Source organism: Mustela putorius, unplaced genomic scaffold (genome assembly GCF_011764305.1).
Source record: "Mustela putorius furo isolate JIRA1106 unplaced genomic scaffold, ASM1176430v1.1 tig00003853_pilon_pilon_pilon, whole genome shotgun sequence".
In the NCBI taxonomy this organism is placed as follows: Eukaryota; Metazoa; Chordata; class Mammalia; order Carnivora; family Mustelidae; genus Mustela; species Mustela putorius.
Window position 1 is genome coordinate 26,816,816 of NW_025422005.1, and position 26,953 is coordinate 26,843,768.

General features: G+C 48.3%; 2 protein-coding genes across 9 annotated transcripts in view; one reads left to right on the plus strand and one right to left on the minus strand.

The window, feature by feature from the left end:
• The window catches only part of KIAA0319L (KIAA0319 like), a 90,254-nt gene extending 73,619 nt beyond the window's left edge, over positions 1-16,635 (minus strand). For 2 of the 7 annotated variants that reach the window (XM_004740814.3, XM_045064184.1), the window contains exons 1-2: positions 16,177-16,366; positions 13,310-13,479 (exon numbers count right to left, since the gene is read on the minus strand). In XM_004740814.3, coding sequence (XP_004740871.1) covers positions 13,310-13,451 — 142 coding nt within the window. In that variant the 5' untranslated portion in view covers positions 13,452-13,479; positions 16,177-16,366. Of the gene's footprint in view, positions 1-13,309; positions 13,480-13,609; positions 13,795-16,176; positions 16,371-16,515 lie in introns of those variants that run through there. The other 5 variants (XM_004740817.3, XM_004740816.3, XM_013046071.2 and 2 more) reach the window with 5 other exon arrangements.
• Positions 16,636-16,762: 127 nt separating this feature from the next.
• On the plus strand, positions 16,763-25,461 carry NCDN (neurochondrin). 2 transcript variants are annotated; one of them, XM_045064185.1, is made up of 8 exons: positions 16,763-17,193; positions 18,077-18,217; positions 19,293-20,261; positions 20,570-20,719; positions 21,074-21,315; positions 21,893-22,117; positions 22,497-22,639; positions 23,932-25,461. In XM_045064185.1, the coding sequence occupies exons 1-8, from the start codon at positions 17,161-17,163 to the stop codon at positions 24,366-24,368; spliced, it is 2,340 nt and encodes a 779-aa protein (XP_044920120.1). In that variant the 5' UTR covers positions 16,763-17,160; the 3' UTR covers positions 24,369-25,461. The 2 variants fall into 2 exon arrangements, with proteins under 2 accessions (XP_044920120.1, XP_004740878.1); XM_004740821.3 differs by lacking the exon at positions 20,570-20,719 and having other exon boundaries at positions 16,766-17,193.
• Positions 25,462-26,953: the final 1,492 nt, after the last annotated feature.

A 26,953-nucleotide genomic window follows, 5' to 3' on the forward strand; every position in this document is an offset into this window, starting at 1 on the left:
GCCATTTTCACAACCAAGCAGCAAGTTAGAGTATTAATCAAAACACTGGTATAGCTGAAAGTAGCTCTCCTGCCATAAAGTCACCAAAAATGATCCAGTCATCAAGGCCCTTAAAAAATTTAAAGGCAGATTGGAGCCAAATGATTAAACCATTAAACGATTAAACTTATAATATTTAAAGGCAGATTGGAGCCAAATGATTAAACTATTAAATGATTAAACTTTGTAATATTTTAAGGCAGATGGGAGGCAAATGATTAAAAAAAAAAAAACACCAAAAAACTTGTAACTAGGGTGGTATATGGCTGCATATAATATACTCAGACTCTCCTGCTTCGCTTTTTCTCCCACCACCTTATGACTAAAAGACTGAAGAATGCTGTCAGCAAGAAGAGCACGCCTCCAAGCCACAGCATGAAGGAACCCACACCTCTCTAAGTAACACTGGCTTTGTACCTCAAAAAGCACAGGTATCAAATGATAACAGATAAACCCTAGCCTGTACATAAAAGTGGTTCTAAAAAGAAACTGTTTTTCTATTGAGAAAAGCCCCAGGTCTGGTGTGATGAACCTAGCAATTCCCTCTATGGACCACTTGCAGATGTTATTGTTAAAAACCTGCAGTTGACTGCCATCTCTGACTGCAGGGCTGATAAATTATTTGCATTCATCACAATCATACCAACCTTCTCTGGAAACCCACACAGTGAACCTTGAATCAGAGCACTGCTTTGTTTTGGGGGAAGGTTTTTAAAATTTTTTTGCTGGCTGATTTGGTTTTCTAAAGAGAAGGTCATTTAGAGGACTGTGGCAGAGATATGTAAATTAAATAAAATAACAGTAAGCTTGAGAGGAAATAAGAAAATAATGGAGCAAACCATGAAGTGCTATTTCAGCAGATAGGGCCAATGGAGGAAAAGTTTATGTCAATTTATCCATTAAAAAATCTCTCTTTTTGGAGAATTATGTAAGTGTCATTAAAAAAAAAAAAAAAAAAAAAAAAAAAAAAAACACCCTGCAGTGGGCTGAACTGGGACATGTGAGGACTCAATACAACCAAGCTTCAAATACTTAAATATCTTAAACCACTTTTTGCTTATAGCAAATAAAATGCAGAGCTACAGATGCTTTCTCATCTGTGTGTAAATGAAAGCAAAACTGTGTGAGTAGTTAGTATTCTTAGAATTTTTGAGAGCCAGTTAATTTAAATTAAATCCAAGCCAATCTGTATCTGTACAGAAATAATTTTCTCAGGGCTCTTATTCTCTAGACTTTACAGAGCTGTACATACTCCGTCTCTACCTCTCCCTCTGAGATAAAGAACAGAAAAGAGCTCTGCAGGTTAAAAACCACTTCAAATGATTCTGGGAGAAGGAAGTTCAAAGGGATTAGAATATCACTTGTCTCAGCAGCCTGTTATAGAACAGGGTTCAGCTCTTCCCTGCCCGATTCTTTGTGCTCCCATGGCACATCTTGGAATTTATCATGCTTCTATATGTTTCTATATCTATCTCTGCCTCCATAGTGTGAACTCTCTGATGCCAGGAACTAGGTTTTATTTAGCTTGGGACAGTGTCTTTTGACCTGAATTGTATGTATCTACAGTATGTACATAACACCTAGATATAAACTATCATTAGGAGATTTGAATTAAGCAATCTAGAGAAGGTATTAAAAATGCAATAAGCATATTTTAAGGCACTGAATATAAGACAACATATACAAATAACTAGAGATCATAAAGATTAGAAGAGTGTAATCTAGTTAAAGCATCAACATAATGCAGCACCAACATTCAGATAATTTGTACGGTTTGGTTTATTTACTGAAGTCATGAGGCTCCTAACAGACTTCATATTGAAGACATGTACTTACACATATCCTTCTCTTAAACCTCCATTTTCAAATTCATTATAATACCCATTCTACTGACAGAAATAAAAATTGGGGCAAGATGGTCAACACTTCTCACTACCAAATGACACAGTATGGACTCCCTGGAGCCACAGAGATACTGGCCTTTCCTTAGCATCATCTGTAAACCAGCAATATTACTCTGCTGCTTCAAAAGTGACATTAGTTCTGGGCAGGACAGTAGGGATATCTAAATGTGTGTGACTAGCAGACACACACACACACATTCTCTCTCTCTCTCCACCCCCACCCCCAGACACATAGAAAAACCCTTGAAAACACACCATACACTTGGCCTTCGCTCTTCACCTCTTCCTCCCCACTGACAGAGGCAACCATGCTGCCAAGGCAGCAACCCCCACATGAAATATGAAAAAGTGGAGGCGAAACAGCTCCATCAAAACAGCGTGGAAAGGAAAGGAGGGTGTGCTTGTCAGCGAAAGTCTCTGTGGAAAGGCCAGACAACTTTTGCTTCTGCTCGACCATCCCTGGCAAATGACCCTGCTCAAGGTCCGCTTACCTGAGCTTAGAAGCCAAGCCCTCCCTTTAACCTTTCACAGACAAGGTAACGGGAAAATTCACCCTGTTAGTTGAAAAGTGCATTGTGAGAAATGTCAGCGTGCGACTGATAGGCATACTCTGGAGAGCGCAGCTGAGAGCGGTTTTGAAAAGAAGCAGTTAGAGACTGAGGGAATAGAATGTGCAGGTAGAGAGAGCGAGGCACTGCTTCTGCACTTGGGGCTGTTTTGCTTCCTTCGAAAAGCCACAGACTGACCCAGCAGGACGCAGATTACTCAACTTTCTGAAATGGAATCGGGCTCTTCAGCTTCTCTATTTATTCTGATGAAGACTCACTCATTTTACTGGCTCACTTCCGTAAGCCTCCAGCTGATGCAGGTTGCCCCCAGTTAAAGACAATAAACATGGAGCTGTATCTCTCTCTCTCACACACACACATACACATATACACACAGAGAGAGACGCAAACAGAAGAGCCATTTCTTTTAAAAGCCAGTCCTTTCAAAAATTTAAGCCTGAACCTGAAATTAGAGGAGAGAAGGAAAACCAGATCAATATAAACACGCCATCTCCCAGGTCTGATTATACCAGTCATTCCCTTTATTACCTAAAAGTGAGAGAGAGAGAATCCGTGAGCACACATTTATTTCAAACGCAAATGTGCTGCTGGATTAGAATCAAAGCATAATGTTAAGCCAGTTGGAAGAAAGACAGCATTCCTAAAAATCCTGTCATTCACTGGGAGGGTTTGAGAAGGGGAACAGGATGAGTGACACTGGGCACTCACCACGGCAGCAGCTGTCTGCAGTCGGTGGGGTTTCGAACAGGGCTTGGCCAGCATTCCTCTATGCTTTTGTTTCTCCTAGAAGTGTCTGTGAGGGTTAATGCACTATTCAGGGACATTCTTAACTCTTGCTTATCTTAGGGTATTTTACAGTTTTTTTGTGATTAACCAGAGAAGTTCAGAATTTGTAGGATTCGGTGCTTGCCTGATGCTAGGCATGGGAACCATTCACCAGACGGCCTGAGTAACCACCCTGATGCCAAAAAGACAGGAGCACACTGACACAGAAAAGAGTTTCAAGAGCTGCCTGGCTGGGTATATCTAATATTTATTATGAAGTCACCAGAGGACAAACACTTCCAAGTTAGGGACAAAGGCTGCAGCTGTCACCGTTCCCCAAATCTCGAGATAACCACCCTCACCGCTTATCAGGGGACACTGGTGGAGAGAGTAGCTAGATTGAAAGGAGCGCTGGAAATATACTGTATTGTAGACAGGGGCTTCACCTACACAATTCTTAGCAGAAGATTACTCTATTGAAGCCAGACATCAAATTGCCTAGTCTCCTACATTTCTAGGATTTTGCAAAGAAGACTGGGTCTCCTCGGTCACTGAATTACCCTGGGACCCCAGGGAGACATCAGCCTCTTCCAAGGGACTCTTGATACCAATAATAACATCATCCCTTCCAAAGAGATTTTTCTGTCCCCTAGGAATGGCAAAGGAATCAACACACTGCAAGCTCCAGGAGCACAGAGACCATGTCTGCCTTACTCACCACCGCATTTCTAATGTCTAGGATTATAGGTACGCAATAAATGGGTTTCAAAGGAAGGGACTAACTCTGGTAAGCTACTTCTGACACAAAATCCAAATGTGCTATTGGATCAGCCTCAGTCAAAGCAATAACCAGGCCTACCACAAGGCCTTACCAAGCATGGCACATCATCATTTTGGGGGACAGTGAATCGGGGCTGAGGGCCAGGTAGTGTCATGAGAGCAGAACAGAGTTCTGTTCCAGAGAAAAATATCCCTGGCTGAAGGAGGAAATAAATGTCATGTTCCTCAGTGGCGTGTTTTAAATATGGAAAACAGACAACAGAACTCATCCTGTCAACCAACCACAGGTCTATACAGGGATATGAATGATGGTTTCCTTTTCCTAACAGTGCAGAAAGGCCAGCTGCCTACCTGCATTCTACTTCTAAAAATGTAGGAACGGAGATCCACTTGGTGGAGGTTCAAGAAGCTAGCAGAGAACTCAAACCCGCTGCCCACTGAGTCATCTGGGGTTAGACAAGAGTTAAACCAAACAGGATTTTACATTATCATTTTATAATGACTACTGTTAACATTTGCTGAATTGTTATTTATGCACCTGGGTGTAGGTAAATATTTGTGTGAACATTTTATTTAATCCTCACAACAATCCTCTGAGAGGTACAGTCATTCTCATTTTGTAGATGAGAAACCTGATGAAAGGTGGGTTTCAGTAACACCACCCCATATATAAGAGAACCAGGACTCGGCTGATGACTAGGTAGGTAGTCAAGCCCCATTCTTGCAACTTCTTTCTAAAATTTATCCATGGCTATCTGAAATCAAAAGTGGCTCAAGGATCTTAACCACATAAGCTGACTTTTCTTAACAAAGCTCTTGGATGAAGGATCAGAAAGAAAGCTAAAGGGTGCCTGGGTGGCTCAGTGGGTTAGGCCACTGCCTTCGGCTCGGGTCATGATCTCAGGGTCCTGGTATCGAGTCCCGCATTGGGCTCTCTGCTCAGCAGGGAGCCTGCTTCCCTCTCTCTCTCTCTCTGCCTGCCTCTCCATCTACTTGTGATTTCTCTCTGTCGAATAAATAAATAAAATCTTAAAAAAAAAAAAAAAAGAAAGAAAGAAAGCTAAAAAGGCAGGCCCTCAAACCAAGAGCTAAGCATTTTGACCCAAACTTTTCAACACTACTCATCTGAGATGTCTAAACACAAACCACACACACAGTTCTCAATCACATTCCTACCAATTTCACACGATACCGTGAATTGGAAGCCGTTCCAATTAGTAAGATTTTTATGCAATTTCCAAAATAAGCCAAAAGGCTTGCTTTGGCCCTGCAATTGTTATTTTGTTTTTATAAATTCCTCCACTTTTATTATTCCCTCCCTTGAGGAATTCCTGAGGCAAGTCCACTTCAGACAGTTTTTAAATCACATTAGATTTACTGCCCAATTATGCCATTTTCTTATCCCTCTTCACTTCACACAAGTTAGGAAATACATTTGTGTTTGCATTATGTTTCTGAAGGGCAAAAAGTACTCACCAAAATTATACTCCAAGATACAGAGCAAGACTTAAGATGATTATCTTTTACTGAAGAGTGTCTAAGCAAGACACAATTACTTCTTCATTTCATTGGGAGAAAGGTTAATTTTAGAGGATTTTCACTGGTCTTCGGTCAATTAAATTGTGATATAACAAGATCCCAAAGGCTTGCTTAATGCTCGCTGAATTTTAGAATCAAAAAGCCTGCACGATTTGTGTTAACAACCAAAAAACTCTACCTTTCCCCAGCTGCCATGTACTCAAGTCATTATCCTACAATCTGAGGAGACAGATTTAGGATTAATAATTTATCACCTTCCTGTACTGCAATATAGTTAAGAATATAGGACAGTTTGGCAGGAGAAAGTTCCTGCTGAAGGCTCATCGTTATGAGATCTACTCCATTAGGCATCCACCTTAAATCAGGTACCCAGCAATAAGAGCAGAGATATAATGCCCCCTAAAAAGTCTCCTGAAAACGCTATTCTCCTAAATATCAGACCAATGTGTGGTCAAAATATATTACTCTCTTAAAAGAAAAAGATACCATTTAGTCTGTCTGGTATTACAGCCGTCAAAGTACAACCAAAGAGTAGAGGCAAAGGAGGAAAGTGAGCTCAGGTGTTTTCTGTCTGCGAGGGGCAAATGGTGGCAGTTAGGAGAACAGAAAGAGAACGGCAACTAGTGGAGAAAAGACTTTTTGCTAAGCTAGGAGCTGACTTTGTCCTATCCTACCCTGAGTTTGGGACTAAATTAAAAATAAAATATAGCAGGGGTGCCTGGCTGCCTCAGTCAGTATAGCATGCAACTCTTGATCTCGGGATTGTGAGTTCAAGCCCCACGTTGGAGTAGAGATTACTTAGAAAATAAAAAAAAATTTTTTTAAACATGGCTGAGATAAATGGAGGTCAAAATATCTTTACAGGGGTGCCGGGGTGGCACAGTTGGTTAAGCATCTGACTTGTTTCAACTCAGGTCATGATCACAGGGTTGTGAGATCAAGCCCAGCATTGGGTTCTATCCTCAGCACAGGCTGTGCTTAAGATTCTCTTCCCCCTCTGCCCCCTACCCCCACATACACTCTTGCTCACATGTGTGCTCCCTAAGATTAAAAAAAAAAAAATATATATATATATATATATATATATATAATCTCTATAAGTGGTAAGGTGATTTATATATACTTATATATATAAGTATATATATAAGTGACATATATATATATATATATAATCTCTATAAGTGGTAAGGTGACTGGAGAACATAGCTTAGATGTACAGTCACAAATGGGCTTTCCAGTACTTAATTAAGCTTAGCCAAATGGACACATGCAGGCTGTTCGGGCATGGGCAGACCAGTTAGAGCATGGCAGGGAGAGAACGCATGCCAATCCTGAAGACTGGCCATTCCATACAACAGGATTCTTTTCCAACCTCACCAATCAGAAAAAAGCACTCCTCTCTTCAGGGAGAGAACCAGAGAAAAGGTAGAAAAAAGAGCAAAAATGACCTTCCAGCTTCTGTTCCCTCCTGGGAAGTGAAGTGCCCATTTAATGAGCCACGATACAAAAACAGAGTAGGAAAGAACAATTCTCCTCAACGTGTATATTCCAACATGGTGCTATTTCCAGCATTATCTTTAGGTTAACCCAACAAACCTTACTGCCACCTACTATGTGCAAAATGCTAGCTATGTAACTATGATTAAGACAGTTTAATGAAGGAGACACGTAAGTGATCAATCATAGTAGCCATCTGCTTCCAGCCACATCTGCTAGGATTACTTAAGCTACTGACTTAGAACAGAGGTTACTCCTTGGCATACCTGGTATCAGACCCAATACCTACCATAAATAATTACAGAACTAGACAGAATATACAAGTGCTTTTCGTCAGGAGATGACAGGCAGTGCAAGGCTGCAATCCCCGAGAGAGGGGAAACTTGACCTGAGGCCCACAACTGCCCAGTTCTCTGTTAAGGGACAACTTCCCAACCACGGCACTGAAAGCTGGAACCTGAAGAGAACACAGGGGCCTCACTGAGCCCGGAAGCCGAGTTCTAAATTTGGCTAGAACTGGAGAGGTGAGACACTGGAGAGGAAAGAGCTGTGAGAAGAGGGAGCCCCAGAAGTCCTCTGGGAAGGTCCCCTGCCAGCCTGAGGGCTGGAATGTAAAGGCACCGGGCAAGACCTGAGGTTTATTAGATAGTAGATGCTACAGCGCTGAGAGGGAAACAGAATCACCAGAGGTCAGGCAGTGCTGGGGGCAGGAATAAGAGCATCTGGAATTTGATTCTGTCAGAGTGAAGAAATCACACCTCAGACTAGCAGACACCAGAAAGGCCTCACCTTAGGACTAAGGACTACACTTTAGAGCAAGACCTCCTCTGGACCTCTCCTCAACACAGCCTAAAACCCCACAGTATAGCATAGTGTAATAAAGATGTACAGACTCTATGAGAACATTAAAGAGTAAGTTCAAACCAAGGACCTCAGGGAACATGTCAGAAAAGAGCTTATGCTTACCTGAATCAGAATCCATCAGTGAGAACAGTAATGGCATATGCCGAGCAACAGAACGCTCTGCATGGAGGCATGAGATGGGACTCTAGGAACAGTGATTCTAACATGGAGGAGAGAAAGGAATGTGCAATGACTCAGGGATTTCTACATCGGAACGCAAGTGGAGGTGGTCTCTTCACTGCTGTAGGGAATACAGCAGAAAGAGGGGTAAAGGACCACAGGTTTGGTCTTGATACATTACGTTAGAGGATGTATCTGGATGTTACGTGAGACATCCAGTTGGAAAAATGTGACATACAGGTGGCTGTGTGCTCTGGAAAGGAGTAAACGAATAGCTATGAATTTGGGAGTCGAGAGCACAGGGGTTACAGTTATGCGGAAAAAATGAGGTTGCCTAAGGGAAACACACAAGAGTGAGACAAGAAAGAGTAGAAAGAAACAGAACCCTGAAGAATAAAACATTGAAGGAACAAGCTGACAAGGGATGAGGGAAAAATAATTACGAAGTGCAATGCATCTTCTGGAAGGGGACAGAGAACAGCACTGCATCCCTCTGCCTTTTCACCTACCACGGCACAGGTCTTTAACGTTCATCTCCCTCAGGGAACTGGGAGTTCTTCCAGGGCAGGAAGTGCTGTACTGTGTTGTTCTGATCTTTATTACTCGCATGTCTAACCTAGGACCAGACTACTAGTGAGTTCTCAAAACACTCGTTCTGAACTGAATACTTCTCAGAACTTACTTATTAACTAACTGTGTAGTCTACCTCCCAGCAGCAGGGGAATGGCAGTGAGAGTGTTCAGAGCCAGTTGTTAGCTTTCAGCTTATAGGAGCCTCTGTAACTCTCCATGGCTTAGGTTTCCAATGCTGGTTCAGGCCCTCTCACCTCCCACACACATGCAGACAGAACTCTGGAGATGTACATATTCTTTCTTTAGCTATGTTAACATATTTGTGAATACTTAAATCAGATCTTGTTTCTCTCAAAGGCACTGTATCTCCTTAAGGTACCTTCATGTACCTCTGTTCTGAGTGTGTTAATTTTAAGCTTTACCTCTCAAATGACAGATTATGTTAAAGTTTAACTCTCAAAGGACAATTCCCTTATTTCTAACTTAATAATTTATTCAGTCGACAAACATTTTTATGGTGCACCTACTATCTGCCAAGCGCTTGGTACCTACTGGGAATACCCAGTATAGGTAAAACGTCTGCCCTTAAGAAGCTGATATCTATTGCAGGAATTTCCAAATTCTTGGTGTCACCTCACTTTCACCTGCAGATAATCCCCAAGTCCAAAATGCTACTTTTAAGCCATTTAACAATAACATTAAATAGAAAAAGGTCCCTAATGAAAACATAGAGCAACTTTTGTCAGACAAATTATAATCACTGCTTTTTAGCAGTGGGTTTCAGTACCAAACCCAGAAGTTGAAATTAAAAAGAAGCCCACTATGGGGCGCCTGGGTGGCTTAGTGGGGTAAGCCTCTGCCTACAGCTCAGGTCATGATCTCAGGGTCCTGGGATTGAGCCCCACATCAGGCTCTCTACTCATCAGGGAGCCTGCTTCCCCCTCTCCACCTACTTGTGATCTCTCTCTCTCTCTGTCAAATAAATAAATAAAAGATTTTTTAAAAAGTCAAATAAATAAATAAAAAGATTTAAAAAAAAAGAAGAAGCAGCCCACTATACGTAAGTCAGTGGGTGGCTGGGGTTCTGCTAGTGATGGCATAAACTGCCAAGAGGTAAACAGAAATAACAAGAAAGCTGCCTTATTATGGTTAGTTTTTCAGGAATAATCCATATAACCCATAAGCTAAATGATAACAGCAAACAATAAAGAACGTATTTTATTAGAGAAAACTCAAGAGCTCGGTTAAAAACTGAACAAACTCACAAGGAGATAATACCGACTCAGGCTGTCAACATCAGGTTTTTGCTGCTATTATTCTGTTGTTGCTTTTTCAGGTTTCAGGTAGGCTTCCCCTGCCCCTTATTAAAAAAAAGTTATACATGTACACAGAAAAAAGATCTGGAAAACACAGAAACTGTATAGAGATAATAATGGTAATTCTACCACTCAAAAATATACAAACTAATTTATTTAATTCCTGTTTCAGACTTTGTTATATAAAAGTATATTTTCTCTTTTCAAAAATGGGCACCATCATGAATGTGCAGTTGTATATCCTGCTTTTATCACTGAACATTAAGAGCATGGGGCGCCTGGGTTGCTCAGTGGGTTAAAGCCTCTGCCTTCAGCTCAGGTCATGATCTCAGTGTCCTGGGATCCAGCCCCGCATCGGGCTCTCTGCTCAGCAGGGAGCCTGCTTCCCCCTCTCTCTCTCTGCCTGCCTGTCCGCCTACTTATGATCTCTGTCTGTCAAATAAATAAACAAAATCTAAAAGAAAAGAAAAGACCAAGAACCAAATAGCAAGTGGACAACACATTTAATTAAACAGGTGTTTTGCCAAAGAGGAAACAGAAATGGCTAAAAACATGAAAAAATTCAACTAAATTACTAATCAAGGAAATGCAATGTTTTAAAAAATATCAATTCCATGTTGTATCTCCTCTATCTCTCTGCCTGCCTCTCTGCCTACTTGTGGTCTTGTGGTCTCTGTCAAATAAATATATAAAATCTTTCAAAAAAAACAAAAACAAAAACAAAAAGAGCATCTCCCAGGTACTTATTCTTCTAAACTGTGAATTTTGAAGTTCGATAATATTTCGCATGTGGCGTGACACGCTCCTGACAGGTTGTGGCAATGTTTTCCAGTGCAGAATAAATGACTGTTCTCATTTACAACCATCTAAAATATATCCACAACCATCTAAAATATATACTTGAGATAAACTCCTAAAAGGGCAATTACCAGGTCAAAAGATACTAACTTTTTAAGGATCTCGATATTTATGTCAAAAGTTCTCTGTTCAAACTTCCCAGCACAGTATGAGGGTAACCACATCACCACTAGGCAGCATTAAATATATTTACTTTTATCCTCATCAATATGATAAGCTAAAAAAAGATCTCTCATTTTAATCTGTGGTTCACTGGGGCACCTGGCTGGCTCAGTTGGTGGAACATAGGACTCCTGATCTTGGGATTTTGAGTTGGACCCGCACACTGGGCACTGTGATTACTCAATTAAAAAAAAATTAATCTGCAGTTCTTTGGTTAGTAATGAGAATGTACATTTATAAATGCTTATTCATCATTTTAATTTCTTATTTTTGATACTACCTGTATGTATCTTTTTTCTCTCTTTGTATGTCATTTATTCATTTTTTCTATTAAGACACTATGTTTGTTAAGAAACTGATGTGAAAAAGTCCTGATAAATTAAAATACATAACAAATCTGTCTGTCTTGTGTTACCTGCATGTTCCCTCAGTTTGAACACACATGGTTTCTTGGTTCTCCCATGGCAGAAGCTCCAAACATCTCTAAAATGAAAGAGGTACAATCTAATCCCCACCAGAACCACTCCTAATAATACCACTTTTGCACTTCTATACTCGGGCTGCTCACCGTTGCTGTTTTTAAGCACCAAGCCGAGGGGATACTAAAGCCTAGCCCAGTAAGCCCACAGTATTCTGTTTAACCAAGTGCTACTGACTACAAATATAGAAACACTCAGAAATGCTTCTCCCTCCCCTCTAGGTGGAATTCCTCAAATAACAAGCTGCTCATCATGGTTCAGTGTAAAAAACTATCTTTGGTCCTCCAAAAGACTACCTGTGGTTGGAAGGCATAGTAGCAGAAGAAAAAGAGCACAGGCTGCTGAGTGAACAGACCTAGATTTCGATTCCTGGCTCTATAGTGTTCTTGCCGTGTGATCCTGGTCAAGTCATTTTGCCTCTCTGGGCCTCAATTTCTTTATGTATAAAATGAGACTAAAACTACCTGTTTTAGGATTATCATGAGGATTAAGTGAGATAAGCTATGTAATGTTATAACCAAGGGCCTGGTATTTGGTAGGTACTCTTCAAAAAATGCAATTTTCCTACTCTGATAGTGCTAAATCAGTTACTTATTTAACTCAAATGTTCTTACATAAAATGTTGGCCTGAAATAGTTACTGTCCCAGCAAAGTATCATCTGGGTAAAAAAACATTTAGGTCAACTTTCTGTCAACTGCAATTTCCACTGCTATAATTATGCAATCATCAACCACCACTGCAAGACAACAAAAACCCCAAAGCTGATGTTACAGTAATTACTTGATGATACAATCATTACTTGATTCTCTAGATCACGACCACCAATTCCTTTGGAAAAGCAACAGAAATCTTTGGAATCACAGGAGCCAAAAGGCTGATCAGCCATCCCAGACAGTGGACTCGACAACACAAAGCTTTGTCACTGCCCAGAATGGCAGCATACTGTGAAGTCTTTCTGAAACTGCTCTTCTCTCACATTCCATACTCTGCAAAGAACAATGTCAAAAGAAGAATTGAAAGGAAAAAAATGACAGAAAGAAAGAGGACTTCTTCACACTCTTTCCTGGCAATAGGTTCTAGCTTGGCGAAATAATCTCTAGGAAGAAAGCATTCTTCTTACAAGTGAAGATTACTTTAGGAAAGGAAAGGAAGCAAAGAATCATTTACTGAGCACCTATTTTCACAGGGCTGTACAACACACTTTAATTACAGTGTCTCTCATATCGAATTATAAGGTAAATCTTATCCTTCTTTACAGATAATAGGTAACTTGCTCAAGTTTTCATAGTAAGTAGAAACATCCAGCTCCAGAACTCAGGTCTTTCCAACTTTCAAATATTTTTCTCTTCATTTACATCTTCTCCAAATCTTAAAACGATCACACCAATCCCCCTTTACAAAAAAGAACCCAATTTTAATTGTGTTTCCAAAACAAATAAACCCAACAAACTAAGTGTCCACCAAAACGATGACCATTCATACTGCTGGGTGGCTCAGTTGGTTAAGCATCAGCCTTTGGCTCAGGTCCTGATCCCAGGGTCCTGGGATTGAGCCCCACATCAAGTCCCCCATTGGGATCCTTGCTCAGTAGGGAGCCTTCTTCTTCCTCTGCCTTCTGCTTCCCTTGCTTGAGCTCTCTCTCTCTCTCTCTCTGACACATAAATAAATAAAATCTTAAAACACAAAGGATGACCATTTCTGTCAATTAGCAGATTACTTTTCTGCCTCCTACTTGTCTTTAATATGAACAGAAAGACTTACACAAAGTGCCCTTTTATCTTAAATCTATATAAAGAAAATGGTACCTGTTGACAACCACAGAGCACTGAAGCAGAAGCAAGTATAAAACGGGTATAGGCTTCTCAACCATTTCACGGATATCTGCCAACAAAATCCCAATAAAATCCAGGAAGCAGGGCTTGGCTTGACTCCCAGCCTCTTCTCCATGGCCTTTCAGACAGGCGGAACCAATTCACTATAAAGACAGAAAGAGAAGAAATTATATGCCAAGTAATTAATAATTGATTCCTGGAAATGAAGAGTGCTAGAGAATGTGACAGATTAGGGGGAAGAGAAATTTCAAGTTTGTCTTTCACTGTTCATACCTGCCTGTAAATTTTAAACCTGAGCCTTGACAAAGCCTGTAATTATCAGGATAAAAACATAGCAAGGGATATGAAATGAATCCACTGTAAAACTGAAACATTTTACATTCTATTATTTTCTAAGCTAACAGTAAATCACCAGTGAGGAAGAATGGAAAACACCAGCCTAAAGAGTTTCAGTTCCAGTTCTGCCACTAAGAGCTTTCTGACTTTGACCAAACACACTTTCTTATCTATGAAGAGTTTGGACTACCAGATTTGAGCACCTGAGAGTTTTGTCTAGCTGTGCTTTAAAAAAAATTTTCATGTGACTGTCTTTAGGAAACGCATGCACTCTCCCATTTACTACTGCCCAACCACTATGATCTTAAAAATCTATCCACGTTATACTTCGATGTCACCTCCCTGATCTCTAGAATCATTTGCAATTCCTGACTTGATTTCATAGGTATACTCAACAGATATTTGCACAGCCCTTACTATGTGCTAGATATTATTCTGGCTATTCCAGAATCTAGGAGCCAATAATTTAGGTCCCTTCCAGAGAAAAAATAATTTTCATCTGTTTCATCTGTCTTATACAACTTTTTAAATTATTATATAAATCTTCGCAATGTCATGAAGATTGGTTGAGTTCTGAAGAAGCAATTCAAATTCTTCTGTCCTAAAAGTGCACCTGTCACCCACATGTGGCAAATGACTCCAACCCCCAACCGCAGCCAGCATACATGGATACTGGCATCACAAAGGCTGGGTATCAATACTGACTAAGACCAGAAAATAAACACATGCACACACACACATGCACAGACAGCTGCAAAACTGACAAAGAGCCCACCCAAGAAAAGGTCTTCACCTAGCCTCAAGCATCTGAAGGACTTCTTCCTCATTCACTTCCATCCATTCAGATTTCTAGTAGTTTTGAAGTTGTATGTTAGGGAGCAGGGAGCTGAAAGATGTGTGGGCCAGTGACATGTTCAAGAGATTATGAAATGGAGCCGAAGTTAGAAAGTCTATCCAGCAACTTCTCTAGCCTTCCAAGATGGAACAGGGAGAGAGAGAGAGAGAGAGAGAGAGAGTGAGTGTGTGTGTGTGTGTGTGTACGGATCTTACCCAACACATTTCTGCCTACCACAAAAGGATTTTAAACTCAAAGTGACTCAACACCTGTCATCAATAGCGGGACAGGTGGGCGATAGAAGCATAAAAGAAATGAATAGGTTTTGAAAATGGGAGTAATAAACACCATTGAATTAGCAAGCAGATTAGAAGTGCAATGTCTTACAAGCCATGCATAAGAGAGAGGCAGAGCTCTTTTCATGTGCACTCCCAACCAGCCAAGCCTCTGAAATCTACAATTGCCTAAGGGCACAAATCACTGCTAGAGTCCTCAAAGCCTTGCTGACCAGAGGCAAGAACAACACATCACCAAGATCCAAAGGGTTTGTTATAGAATCAAAGGGTAAAAACCCAGGGAGAGAAAACACACCCCCACAATACTTGACAAACGAAAATCTAGAAAAGCTTGCAATAGTTTTGGCATTTAGGGCGTTACAAGTACACCCGAAATAAAAGCACTCTCTGTTGCAGCAGCTGTTCAGACAGAGCAGGGGGTAATGTTTACTTAATACTTCAGGTTGATGGGGGATGTATCATAGTTCAGTCTGTCAGCTACATACGTGGAACTCCATTTATGTACACAGCGATAAGATATGTTTGAACAACGACAGAGCAAGTCTGAAACAGCCTATTCAGCTGGTATGAGTAATCAAGAATAAAGCTCTTTAAAAAAAAAAAAAGTCTCAAGATATTTGGGAAAGTTACAGAACAGACTGCCATGAATAACTCTGCTTATATTTGCAGACATTGTTTTCCAAATAGCTGGAAAAATGAACAGATTGTTCTGGGAGGCCGTCTTTCCAGTTTGTTCCCAGCTCCCAGGCTGTTAATCACAGAAGAAAGCACAAGGACAGTCAGCTAATGCTCTACACTAACTGCATCTATGGTCGGTTGAGCACAAGCACCAGGAGGCGAGAGCAGGAAAAGCATTCCTAGAATCGCCTGAGGTTTTCTCTTTTGACTTCCTGCTTTTCACCTTTGTGCTCAATGCAGACACCACAGAACCCCTCCGTGGGGAATAATTTTCTAAATCCGGAATAAGGCAGGTTTCGCAGGGTAATTTACCCGCCGTGCTCAGCCCCGCCCCCCTTATTCCGCGTCAACTTTCTATCTTGGTGAGGAGACCAAACACAAGAGACTAAGGCTAAGGGCGAGGCTGCCGAAGTCGAGGGAGGAAGGACAGCGGTGCCCTGAGACCGGTCAGTCTGTCAAGGGATGAAGGATGCTGCGTGACCAGGCCCGGGCCCGAGAGAAGCGGGGTTTGGCCTGGGACTCCAGCTCCGCACCTGCAAAAAGCCAGAAGCAGCTGGCTGCCCTAGCCGGGCCAGGAGCGCCACCTCCGGGTCCCAACACCCGGCCAGCGCACCCTCAGAAATAGCCCGTCCCGCTTGCCCCTCCCCTGAGCTCGTGGTCCTTGGCCTGGCAGCCAGCCGCCCCCGGCCACCTACCGGGGCTCAGGGCCACACAGCAGGGCCCCGGCTCTCGGCGGCCTCCGCCTCCTCCCGGTCCATGGGGTCGGGGCCCCAACCTTCGCTCCCCTCACCCGGAGGCGGAGGAAAAGGAAGAAGGTAGTGCGGGCTCCCCACCCGGACAGCTCCCTCTCGCCTCAGCCTCCCAGGACAGCGACCGCGACCGGAAACGCCGCCTCCTCCCACCTCCCGGGCTCAACCCGGAAACACACTCTTCATGCTAACCAGCCCTCCCGAGCACCCCCCTCCCCGGAAGCTCAAGTCCAGCCGCGAGCCGGAGGGGGAGGAGGGGCAGTGCTGAGGGACAGAACTACGCACGAGCGAAGGAACCTGGACCCCCCAGGCAGTCTCCTCCCGCTCTCCACAGGAAGTCTGCTCCTTCGCCTGCCCTCCGCGAGCCCCAGGCCCTGGACTCGGGCAATACCCACAACCAAGATGGCGGCAACGGCAGCACCCCCTACGGCTTAGCGCCCAGGCGTGCCATTGGTCAGAGCCTGAAGTGAAGCCGCCGAGGATTGGTCGAGAGCGCTGCGGGGGTGGGGGTGGAGCTGCAGCCGCCTGGAGCCGGAGTGGGCAAAGCGGCGTGAGCAGCGGCCCCAGGCTCCCGGAGCATCGGGCTCGGAGAAGATTTCGCCGCTCCGGGCCGCAGCCTGGTGAGCTCAGCCCCCTTCAGGCCCTCCCCTACATCCCAGCCGGGGCCTCGCCGAGCCGGCGCTGATCGATGCCGACACACCCCGGGGACCCTATCGCGACTCCATCGCGCCATATCGCGACATCATCGTGCCCTGTCGAGACTCCATTTTGTCACAGCCCTTTTCAATATATACCTATATATATTTTTTTTTAATTTGCCCTGTCATCTTTGGGGGCTGTCCATGTCGTGATTTTTGCCGTGATCTCTTCGTGACATCACCGCGCCATCGTGAAGTGTGATCTCATCGCCGCCCTGTCGTGACTTCATCAATGTCGTGTTGTGACCTGGCTGCGGCGGGACAGGTGGTGACCGCCAGGAACCCTCTTCCCCTTCTCATCTCCCCATCTCAGCAGCCCTGCTTCGATTATCCGGCTTTTGGATTCTCCGTTGTCCTGGGAGCTACCCGGGACCCCTTCTTGCTTCTCCAGCAGCCCCTGCCGGCATCTACAGGCTGGTAGCGGGGCGGGGAGGGTGAGAAGAGGGAACGCGAAGGGTTAATTCTACCGCTGCTTCTGCTGCTGCCGCTGCCGCTGCTGCTGCTGCTGCAGCTTCTGCCCGAGGGAGGGAAAGGAGAGGAGGCAAGGAGCCTGCGGGGGCGATTGAGAGCCCTGGCTGGAGGGGTGGGGTCCCCAGAGGGGCCTCCAAGCCTTCCCTCGTCAGCACCCTGCATCCGCACTTCTGCTGAAGCTTGTCTCCTGCCTGTTCTGGAGAAGGGAGGGGAAGGGAAACCTAGGATGCCCTTTTCCCTCATGTCAGTCTGAGTCCGGATAATCGAACTTCACCCATGTATGTCTCCATTCCTTCCTGTCTGTCCTCACCTCTCCCTCCTGGTATATGCCTGGGTGGAGGGAGATTAAACCAGGCCTCTGGTGCCAGGGGACAGCTGAACAGTGGGGCCAGCCCCCTCCCACTCCTGGGAAATTGGTAAGGAGAGCTGTCCAGCTGAGCAGCAGGATGCATGGCCCTTCCTTCCCGCTTTCTGGAGGTGACCTTGGACCAGGGTCCCTTCTTCATCCCTAAGGACTTGAGGGTCCAGTGCCTTTAAGGGGCTGCCACAAGGGAGGTCAGTCTTGTGCAACCCATCCCTCCTGATCCCTCCCTCTGTGCTAATCCCTCCCTCCATCCTCCACTCCCACCCCCACCCCTCCTCTGCAGAGGGATGCTCAGTCCCTCTTGTGTTCACAGTTGGGCAAGGCGGGCATCATGGCCTCGGATTGCGAGCCAGCTCTGAACCAGGCAGAGAGCCGGAACCCCACCCTGGAGCGCTACCTGGGAGCCCTCCGTGAGGCCAAGAATGACAGCGAGCAGTTTGCAGCCCTGCTGCTAGTAAGGCACTGACTGAAAATTGGGAGGTGGGAAGGGCTGGGTGGTTGGGACCCCTTTGAATGGAGACAAAAAGTCCCCAAGGATACATAGGTGATTGCTGGCATTCCTGGAGGCACCAAAGAAGGCCCCAGAAGCCTACCTTTGGACTATTCTTTGCTCCCCTGAGTATGGGGCCAAAGGGGAGAAGGGGGGTGAATAAGACTTGGGTCCCTAGGAGCCTCGGAGGAGGCTGCCTGGGTCTGCTCTCTGGGGCGTCCCGGAGCAGATGGGAGCTGACTCATAGGGTGACAGCAGCAGGTAGTAACTAGTGCAGAGTACTTGAGGGCTGGAGATGATTGCTCTGGGGGTGGAGAGAACAGCAGAACTAGAAGTAACTGGGAAGGGGTCTCAGGGGATGGCCGGGAGGCAGTAGGTAGGTTGAGGGTGAGGATGCTGGTTTGGGGCTTAGCCCTGTTGGAGGAACCACGCTGGGGCCAGCCGAGCAGGAGCTGCAGTGCTGGGAAGGGGGGGTTGGTGTGTGGGGGGTGAAGGGAGGAGGGAGTACAGTCGCTGCTTGTTTGCCATGGCAACAGGAAGAAGGCTCCAGAGTCAAGGGCTCACACTGCAGCAGAGGAGGTGTTGAGGTGAAATGTAAGGGGAAATGTTTTGACAGGCAGAGTGGAGAGACACAGGAGCCATTTCCCCTGAGAAGGTGGCGGGAATGGATCAGAGGCTTCTCTGGGGGGGGAGCAATTAGGGAGAGACCCTAAACCCATGGGAGATTTTAAAGTGAGATCGAAGCCCAACTCAGGTTGTTGGCATCTAGATGAAATATCAGGAAGAACTTCTCAAATGGCCAGGCGATGAAACGGCAGCATGAGTAGTTGAGGAGGCTTGGACCTCCCTTTTGTGGAGGTAATCACAGATGAGGGATCCCAGAGGTCACAACCCAGGGGAGGGAAGGAGCTGGATGAAATGACCTCTGGATCCTCGCATGCGTCCCCTTCCATGACCTAACCTTACTAACTGTCAGCGCCCCCAGGGGGCAAGGGGGCAGTCTTCCTTTCATCCCGCTGATAGCACATACCCCCCTTAGGTGACCAAGGCAGTCAAAGCAGGTGACATCGATGCCAAAACTCGGCGGCGGATCTTCGATGCTGTAGGCTTCACCTTCCCCAATCGTCTTCTGACCACCAAGGAGGCACCAGATGGCTGCCCCGACCATGTTCTCCGAGCCCTGGGTGTGGCCCTGCTGGCCTGCTTCTGCAGTGACCCTGAACTGGCCGCCCATCCCCAGGTGCTGAACAAGATCCCCATCCTTAGCACCTTCCTCACTGCCCGGGGGGACCCGGATGATGCTGCTCGCCGTTCCATGATCGATGACACCTACCAGTGCCTGACAGCTGTGGCAGGCACACCCCGTGGGCCCCGGCACCTCATTGCTGGGGGCACCGTGTCTGCCCTGTGTCAAGCATACCTGGGCCACGGCTATGGCTTTGACCAGGCCCTGGCACTTCTGGTGGGGCTGCTGGCAGCTGCGGAGACCCAGTGCTGGAAGGAGGCGGAGCCTGACCTCCTAGCTGTGTTACGGGGCCTCAGTGAAGATTTCCAGAAAGCCGAGGATGCCAGCAAGTTTGAGCTCTGCCAGCTGCTGCCCCTCTTTCTGCCCCCGACAACCGTGCCCTCTGAGTGCCTCCGGGATCTGCAGGCCGGGCTGGCACGCATCCTGGGCAGCAAGCTGAGCTCCTGGCAGCGCAACCCCGCCCTAAAGCTGGCCGCCCGCCTGGCGCACGCCTGCGGCTCCGACTGGATCCCAGTGGGCAACTCCGGGAGCAAGTTCCTGGCCTTGTTGGTGAATCTGGCATGTGTGGAGGTACGGCTGGCGCTGGAGGAGACCGGCACAGAAGTCAAAGAGGATGTGGTGACCGCCTGCTACGCCCTCATGGAGTTGGGGATCCAGGAGTGCACCCGCTGTGAGCAGTCGCTGCTCAAGGAGCCTCAGAAGGTGCAGCTCGTGAGCATCATGAAGGAGGCCATTGGGGCTGTCATCCACTACCTGCTGCAGGTGAGGGCACAGCAGCCCCGCACAGGGAGCCTAGTGTGGCGGGGCGGGGGGAGTGGGGCGGGGGCTGGAAGGCAAGGCAAAGAGGAACGTGAATTTATGTCTGGAGTAATGGGGAGAGGGCAAGATGCCACTCTGAGGGCTGATCCTGCAGCACTCCCGGGAGTAGTGTGGCCGAGCCTCCCTCTCCCTCCCCCCTGAGCCTCCACACAAGCACCATACCACACACCATATGTGCACTCACATCACAATACACACACACGCACACACACACAACACGGTGACTTCCCACTCACTACCCTCCCCCCCAGTACACACGCACACCAAATCGAAGCAGTCTGTTCGGCTCAACGTCTCGCATTGTTTCATGCACCTGCATGTACAGACCTGTGCCAGAGCCGGGCAAAGGAGCGGGGCTGCTGGTTCCTGGCCTCTGGAGAGGTTCAGCTAACTCCTCCCAGGTCAGAGCTGCTATAGAGGGAGGGTCTAATTAGCTTTGGACCTGTGAGTTGTGTTGGAGCCTTGAGGTACTTTAGAGGTGGGGGGGGGGGGTTGAGCCCCAGCGAGTGTGGGGACATGTTGTCTGAAGTCCAGTTCCCCCAGCAGACATGCCCTGAGGGCTTGCTCTATGCCAGGCCCCTGCTGGGTGCGTCTTTAACCGTGTGCCAGGTGCTGGGTACACTGGGCTTCCCTCTGAGGGGCTCCCCAGCCAGAATTCCCTTCTAGTTGTGTTATTCCTAGGCTGGCTGGCATGCTGTCCCGGCCGGGGAGGGTCTCTGGTCCTGCTCCATCTCACGGGGGTCCCATGGCAACAGGTGGGGCCAGAGAAGCAGAAGGAGCCCTTTGTGTTTGCTTCGGTGCGGATCCTGGGGGCCTGGCTGGCCGAGGAGACCTCATCCCTGCGCAAGGAGGTCTGCCAGCTGCTGCCCTTCCTTGTGCGCTATGCCAAGACCCTCTACGAGGAGGCCGAGGAGGCGAATGACCTCTCCCAGCAGGTGGCCACCCTGGCCATCTCCCCCACCGCCCCAGGGCCCACCTGGCCGGGGGATGCTCTCCGGTGAGTTTGTAGTTAGAGTCTGTCCAGCCAGACTGTTCTAAAGAAAAGTGTAACAGGGGGACACCTCCTCCCCCCCACTCCCCCAAACTGCTCTGTGCCAGGCTTCCTGATTGGGGCATGAGATTTCCTTTAGGATTATTTCTGGGTTTTGGGGGGGCTTGTTCACGCAGGACTCCTGCTCAGCCAAGTCTTACTTGCCCAGTCCAGATTTGTCTATAAAGAGAGAACTCGTGCTTATCGAGCAGTTACTACACGCCAGGCATTTTGCTCTACCTTTTACCAAAACAATCTCATTTGGTCCACACAGCAGATCTATGACAAGTCTCATCTGTGTGTTCAGGATGAGCAAACCGAGACTCAGGGTTAAAGTAACTGGCCCACCCGTGCACCACAAGGCAGAGCCCAAGTTTGAGCCCAGGCCCGTGAAGGACCACAGCGTATGTTCTCTGCGGGACCTACAAAGCTGGGTCCTTCCCCCCTGCTTTCATTTTTCTCAGGTGGGATGCCCCAAAAGAGGGACTCCTTGTGCCTTCATCTCTCCCCGCCCCTTACACGTCTGTTCCTTCCACGCCCCTAGGCTCCTTCTGCCCGGCTGGTGCCACCTGACTGTCGAAGATGGGCCCCGGGAGATCCTGATCAAGGAGGGAGCCCCCTCACTTCTCTGCAAGTATTTCTTGCAGCAGTGGGAGCTCACGTCCCCGGGCCATGATACCTCAGTGCTGCCTGACAGCGTGGAGATCGGCCTGCAGACCTGCTGTCACATCTTCCTCAACCTCGTGGTCACCGCACCGGGGCTGATCAAGTGAGGCCGGGGAGGAGGTGGGAGGAAGCAAGGGGGGCTGCTCAGACTCCCCTCGGATCTCCATCTCGACTTTGCTTCCCTGTGCCCGTGGGTTCCTGTTACGGTTAGAATGAAAGGCTCCCAGGACAGACAGAGACACCCCACGTGAGGATTTGGCGTGTCCAGAAGCCCTCTGGGCCTGTCTTTCTGTTCCAGCCGTGACCTGTCCCTGCTCCCCAGAGGTCATGAATGGGCCCAAAGTTAACTCTTGACCCTGCTGCCCCATTTCTTGCCAAACCCTAACTGGTGAATCTGGGAGCCCAGAATCCCAGGTTTTCCTGGGCCTTGGTCTAGCTCCACCAACCACTCCTCCCCCATCTTTCCCTCCCTTTCTCCGCAGGCGAGATGCCTGCTTCACATCTCTCATGAACACCCTGATGACGTCGCTGCCCTCACTGGTGCAGCAGCCCGGGAGATTGCTTCTGGCTGCCAATGTGGCCACCCTGGGCCTTCTCATGGCCCGGCTCCTCAGCACCTCTCCAGGTAAGGCCCTGGGGACCCAGTCCTAAAGGGTAGGGGCAAAGGACCTGGGTGGACCTGTTGTCTTCTGGGCATAAGTTCCCATTTGCAAGGAACGGTTTGAACAGAATTTTCCAGTCGAGAGGCAGTCTCTGAAGTGTGTCTCCATCCCCCACCCTACCCCACCCTTCTTCGCCAAATGATAACATTCTCTTCCTTCTGAAGACTTTTAAGGCAAGGTCTGGTGGGTGTAAGAACAGGCCTGCTCGAAGGCACAGGCATAAGCACCTGGAATTCCCAGCAGCCCAAGGAGTCTGAATCCAGTGTTTTCAAGGTGGAGCCTCCCCCACCCAGGCCTTGAGTCAGAAAGCTTATTCCTCCCATTGAGGTTTTTCTCTGCTCAGCACCTCACCTCCCTCGTGACAGGCTTCAGTACTTTGGTGCTCCTGTGCACAGACCTCCGCAACCCTGCCTCCCCCTGGCTCTGTGCAGGGGGAGGGAGGACATCCCCTCCTGCCCCTGCCAGCCCTCCGTGTCTCCCACTTTGGCCGTGGGTGTCTGCTTAGGTCCCTCTGTCCCCGCCTGTTCCCTGTGCCCCATCTGTCAGGTTGGAGGAGCTGAGCAGATGCCCGGGAACAGGGCGTAACGAGCCTGTACCCTCAGCTGCCTCTCTGTTCCCTGTGTGGGGATCCCAGCAGGGTCCCCCAGCAGTGGGAAGGGAACATGTCCCAGTGGACCCCAAGCCGCCCGTGTGCTCTAGCCCCGTGCTCCCGCAGTCCCAGGCTGCCTCATCTCAGCCCCTGAGTAGAGCCCCAGTGCTGTTCACCCACAAGTGCCACCAGGTTGCACTGACAGCCTCCCTGAGAGGGTCTGCAGTATGGGGGTGAGCCCCGCTTCTTGGCAGGTAAGCCAAGCCCTGGGCCCCCCTCTGGCGCCCTCTTCTGGCCCAAAAATCAATTGGCCTGAGCTGTGCCGCCGGGAGCTTTCTAGGCCCAGAGGTTCTCCCATCACCACCCCGGCTACAGGAAGGCCTGACCCTGAGCTTGAGTGTACCAAGATTATTACATTTAATTCTCACAACGGATTGCTAAGATTAGCACTGTTGGCCCCGTTTCACAAGTAAGGAAATGAGAGCCAGGAAAGTGGATTAGCCAAGGTCACACAGTGGAGTCGCCGGTAGGGCTTGAGCCCAGGCAGGCTGATGGCAGGGCGTGCTTGGGCTCCTGGAGTGTGTCCGCCACGAGAGGGGAAAGTAAGGGTCTGGGCAAGCAGCCGGCCCGCCAGCCTCATGTGCCCTCCACTCCCTTGCCTTCCAGCTCTCCAGGGAACGCCGGCCTCCCGAGGTTTCTTCGCAGCCGCCATCCTCTTTCTGTCACAGTCCCACGTGGCGCGGGCCACGCCGGGCTCAGACCAGGCAGTGCTGGTCCTGTCCCCCGACTACGAGGGCATCTGGGCCGACCTGCAGGAGCTCTGGTTCCTGGGCATGCAGGCCTTCACGGGCTGCGTGCCCCTGCTGCCCTGGCTGGCCCCCGCCGCCCTGCGCTCCCGCTGGCCACAAGAGCTGCTCCAGCTGCTTGCCAGCGTCAGCCCCAACTCCGTCAAGCCCGAGATGGTCGCTGCCTATCAGGGCGTCCTGGTGGAGCTGGCACGGGCCAACCGGCTGTGCCGGGAGGCCATGCGGCTGCAGGCGGGTGAGGAGACGGCCAGCCACTACCGCATGGCCGCCCTGGAGCAGTGCCTGTCAGAGCCCTGAGCGGGTGTCCGCTGGGGTCAGACCCAGGGGTGGGCAGTGAGGGAAGGAGGGAGGAGGCATCTTCCCTGAAGCTCCCAGACTGGACCCCCTTCCCCAAACTCCCCCCCCCAAACATCCCAGCTTTCTGGCTTTTCTGAGGGCAAGGGCACAGTGCCCACCCCTCAAGTATAAGGAACTTCATCCCGCCCCCCTCCCCCGGGTCCCCATGGGGGCAGGGATGGGCTTGAAAATCAATGTGGCTGTCCCTGCCAGGCCTGGGAAGGTTGGAGCAGCCCCTAGGGAAGGGGGTGGGCACTGGTTGTCATTGTGCCCTCTGTCAGGCTCCTCCACAGGAGGGAGGCCCCAGGGTGGTGTAGGGCTGGCAGGAGCTGGCTGCCTCAGCCCATGTACCCTGCCGGCCAGGGCGTGGGCTCCCCTAGGCTGTGGTGTCCCCTCTAGCCTCCCAGGGCCACGTCCTTCAAATTGGCCATTTGGCTCTTGCCTTCAGCCCCTTGGGCGGAGAGCAGACTCAGGCCACCATCGCAGTTCTTCCTATCAAATTCAATGACCCAGGGTCTGAGCTGCCCCATCCTTCCAGGGAATCTTGGGGCAGACAGGCCTGGTGTGGGGGTATGGAAACCTCCTTCCACCTGAGCTTCCTTGAGGGGACCCAGGAGTCCTTAGGCCCTGGCCTCTAAGCTTTTGTGTCATGTTGCAGCAGAGTGACAATGGGGGTTGAGGGTTTATTTATTTTGCCTGCCCTTATCGCTGCTTGGACACCTGAGCATCGAATCCCTGTCCCCCTTGTGCCATCTGGCTTGGCTGGAGCCAGAAACAGGAGGGACACTTACCCAGAATCCGCATGTTTCCTTAGTGGTTGCCCCTCATCGCCATCGTGGTGCCTGGCTTTAATTCCCACCCCTGCTTATGATTCCTCTCTGCAGAGAGACGCGACTTGCGGCTCCGGCAGGGACTACCTTTCTTATGAACCCCGGGGGACCCTCCCCCAAACCTCACCCCTTGCTTCTCTCTCCCCTTCCCTCCCCAATGCGTTCTGTGATCTCCAAGTTCAAAGCTGTGCACATGCGGACACTCAATAAATGTTCATTGGTGACCTGCTGGTCCTTGTGTGGTCTGTCCTGCACCTTCTCTCTTCCTTCTAGACTCCAGCAGCTCACAACTACCATTTGCTGAGCCGAGGCCCTGCCACACACACTTCCACAGGTGTTCTCTCATTGAGCCTGCCCCAGAATCCTGTGACACAGGCATTATCCTGATTTTACAGGTGAAGACCCTTTGGCATGGGTAGGTGGTTGGCTCAAGATGGTGTGCCAGTATCAGAGCCAAGACGGGGCTGGCCGCTGACTCCTTAGCCCACACCCAGCACCTGTAGAGCAGGATGGCAAACTGGTGCCAAGGGGGCCCAGTCTAGTGGGGCTTTGGGGCTCTTATGTACAAATGAAGTGCTGACATGAAGGGCCACCAAGTAGTAGTAGTGCCACATCTTCCAGTTTTTAAAAACAAGTCAAAAACCCTCATTTTTATTCAAACTCTGATTTTGGAATGTTGATAATTTTTTTTTTTTTTTAACAAAATCACTGCTGCCCCAACAATACCTCCAGGCCAAAATGGCTTTTAGGCAACCAGCTCTTCACCTCTTTTTTTTTTTCTTTTTTCAGATTATTTATTTGACAGCACAAGCAGGGGGAATGGCAGAGGGAGAGAGAGAAGCAGGCTGTGGGGCTCAATCCCAGGACTCTAGGATCATAACCTCGGCTGAAGGCAGACACTTAACCGACCAAGCCACCCAGGTTGCCCTGTTCAGCTCTGTCCTATGCCACATGAGAAGGGGGGGGGAAGGGGACTGAGAGCTTCAGCAAGAGGTGGGAGCCAAGCATCTACTGCTTCACCAGGCCTGAGCCAAAGCTGTCAGACTGGAGCCAGACCAGCACCCAGCCCACACTAGGCAGACATCTCTCCCTAGGCCCTCAAGCCAACATTCACTAAGCATGTCTCATGTGTCTGTCTGTGGTGAGCTATGCATAGAGGAAATTTATTTATTAGATGTACAGAAAGTCATGTTCTTAGCATGGATTCCCTGGGGAAAATATGAAAAGACAGACCCTGCCATCAAGCAGCTTAAAATCTAGAGAGGAAACAGACGAGGCATCAGACACTACAAGTATAATCAGTTGCTTCTCTGGGGGTCTGAGGAAAGTATGGCTGGAGCATGAGGAGCCCCTCAGCCTGGCTGAGTAAGTCTGAGAAAGCTCAGGAAGCAGTTGCTGAGACCTGGGGGTGAGGAGGGACTTGCCAGGTAGACAAGCAGAAGAACAGCAGGTATAAACGCATGCGAGCTTTGGAACCGCAAGTAGCTCGTTGTTGCTACAATAGAGAGTGTGAAGTGCGATGAGGTTGGACCTGTGGGCATGGACCAGATCTTCCAAGTCCTGGCATGCCATGTTCAGAAGCTTAAATGTGTGATCATGCTGAGATTTTTTTTTTAACAGACTATGATCCAGTTTGCATTTTTAAAGATGACTGGCTGCGAGGGGGACAACTGAGGCAGGGAACTCAGAGAGGAAGTACTAAGTCTGAACTAAAAG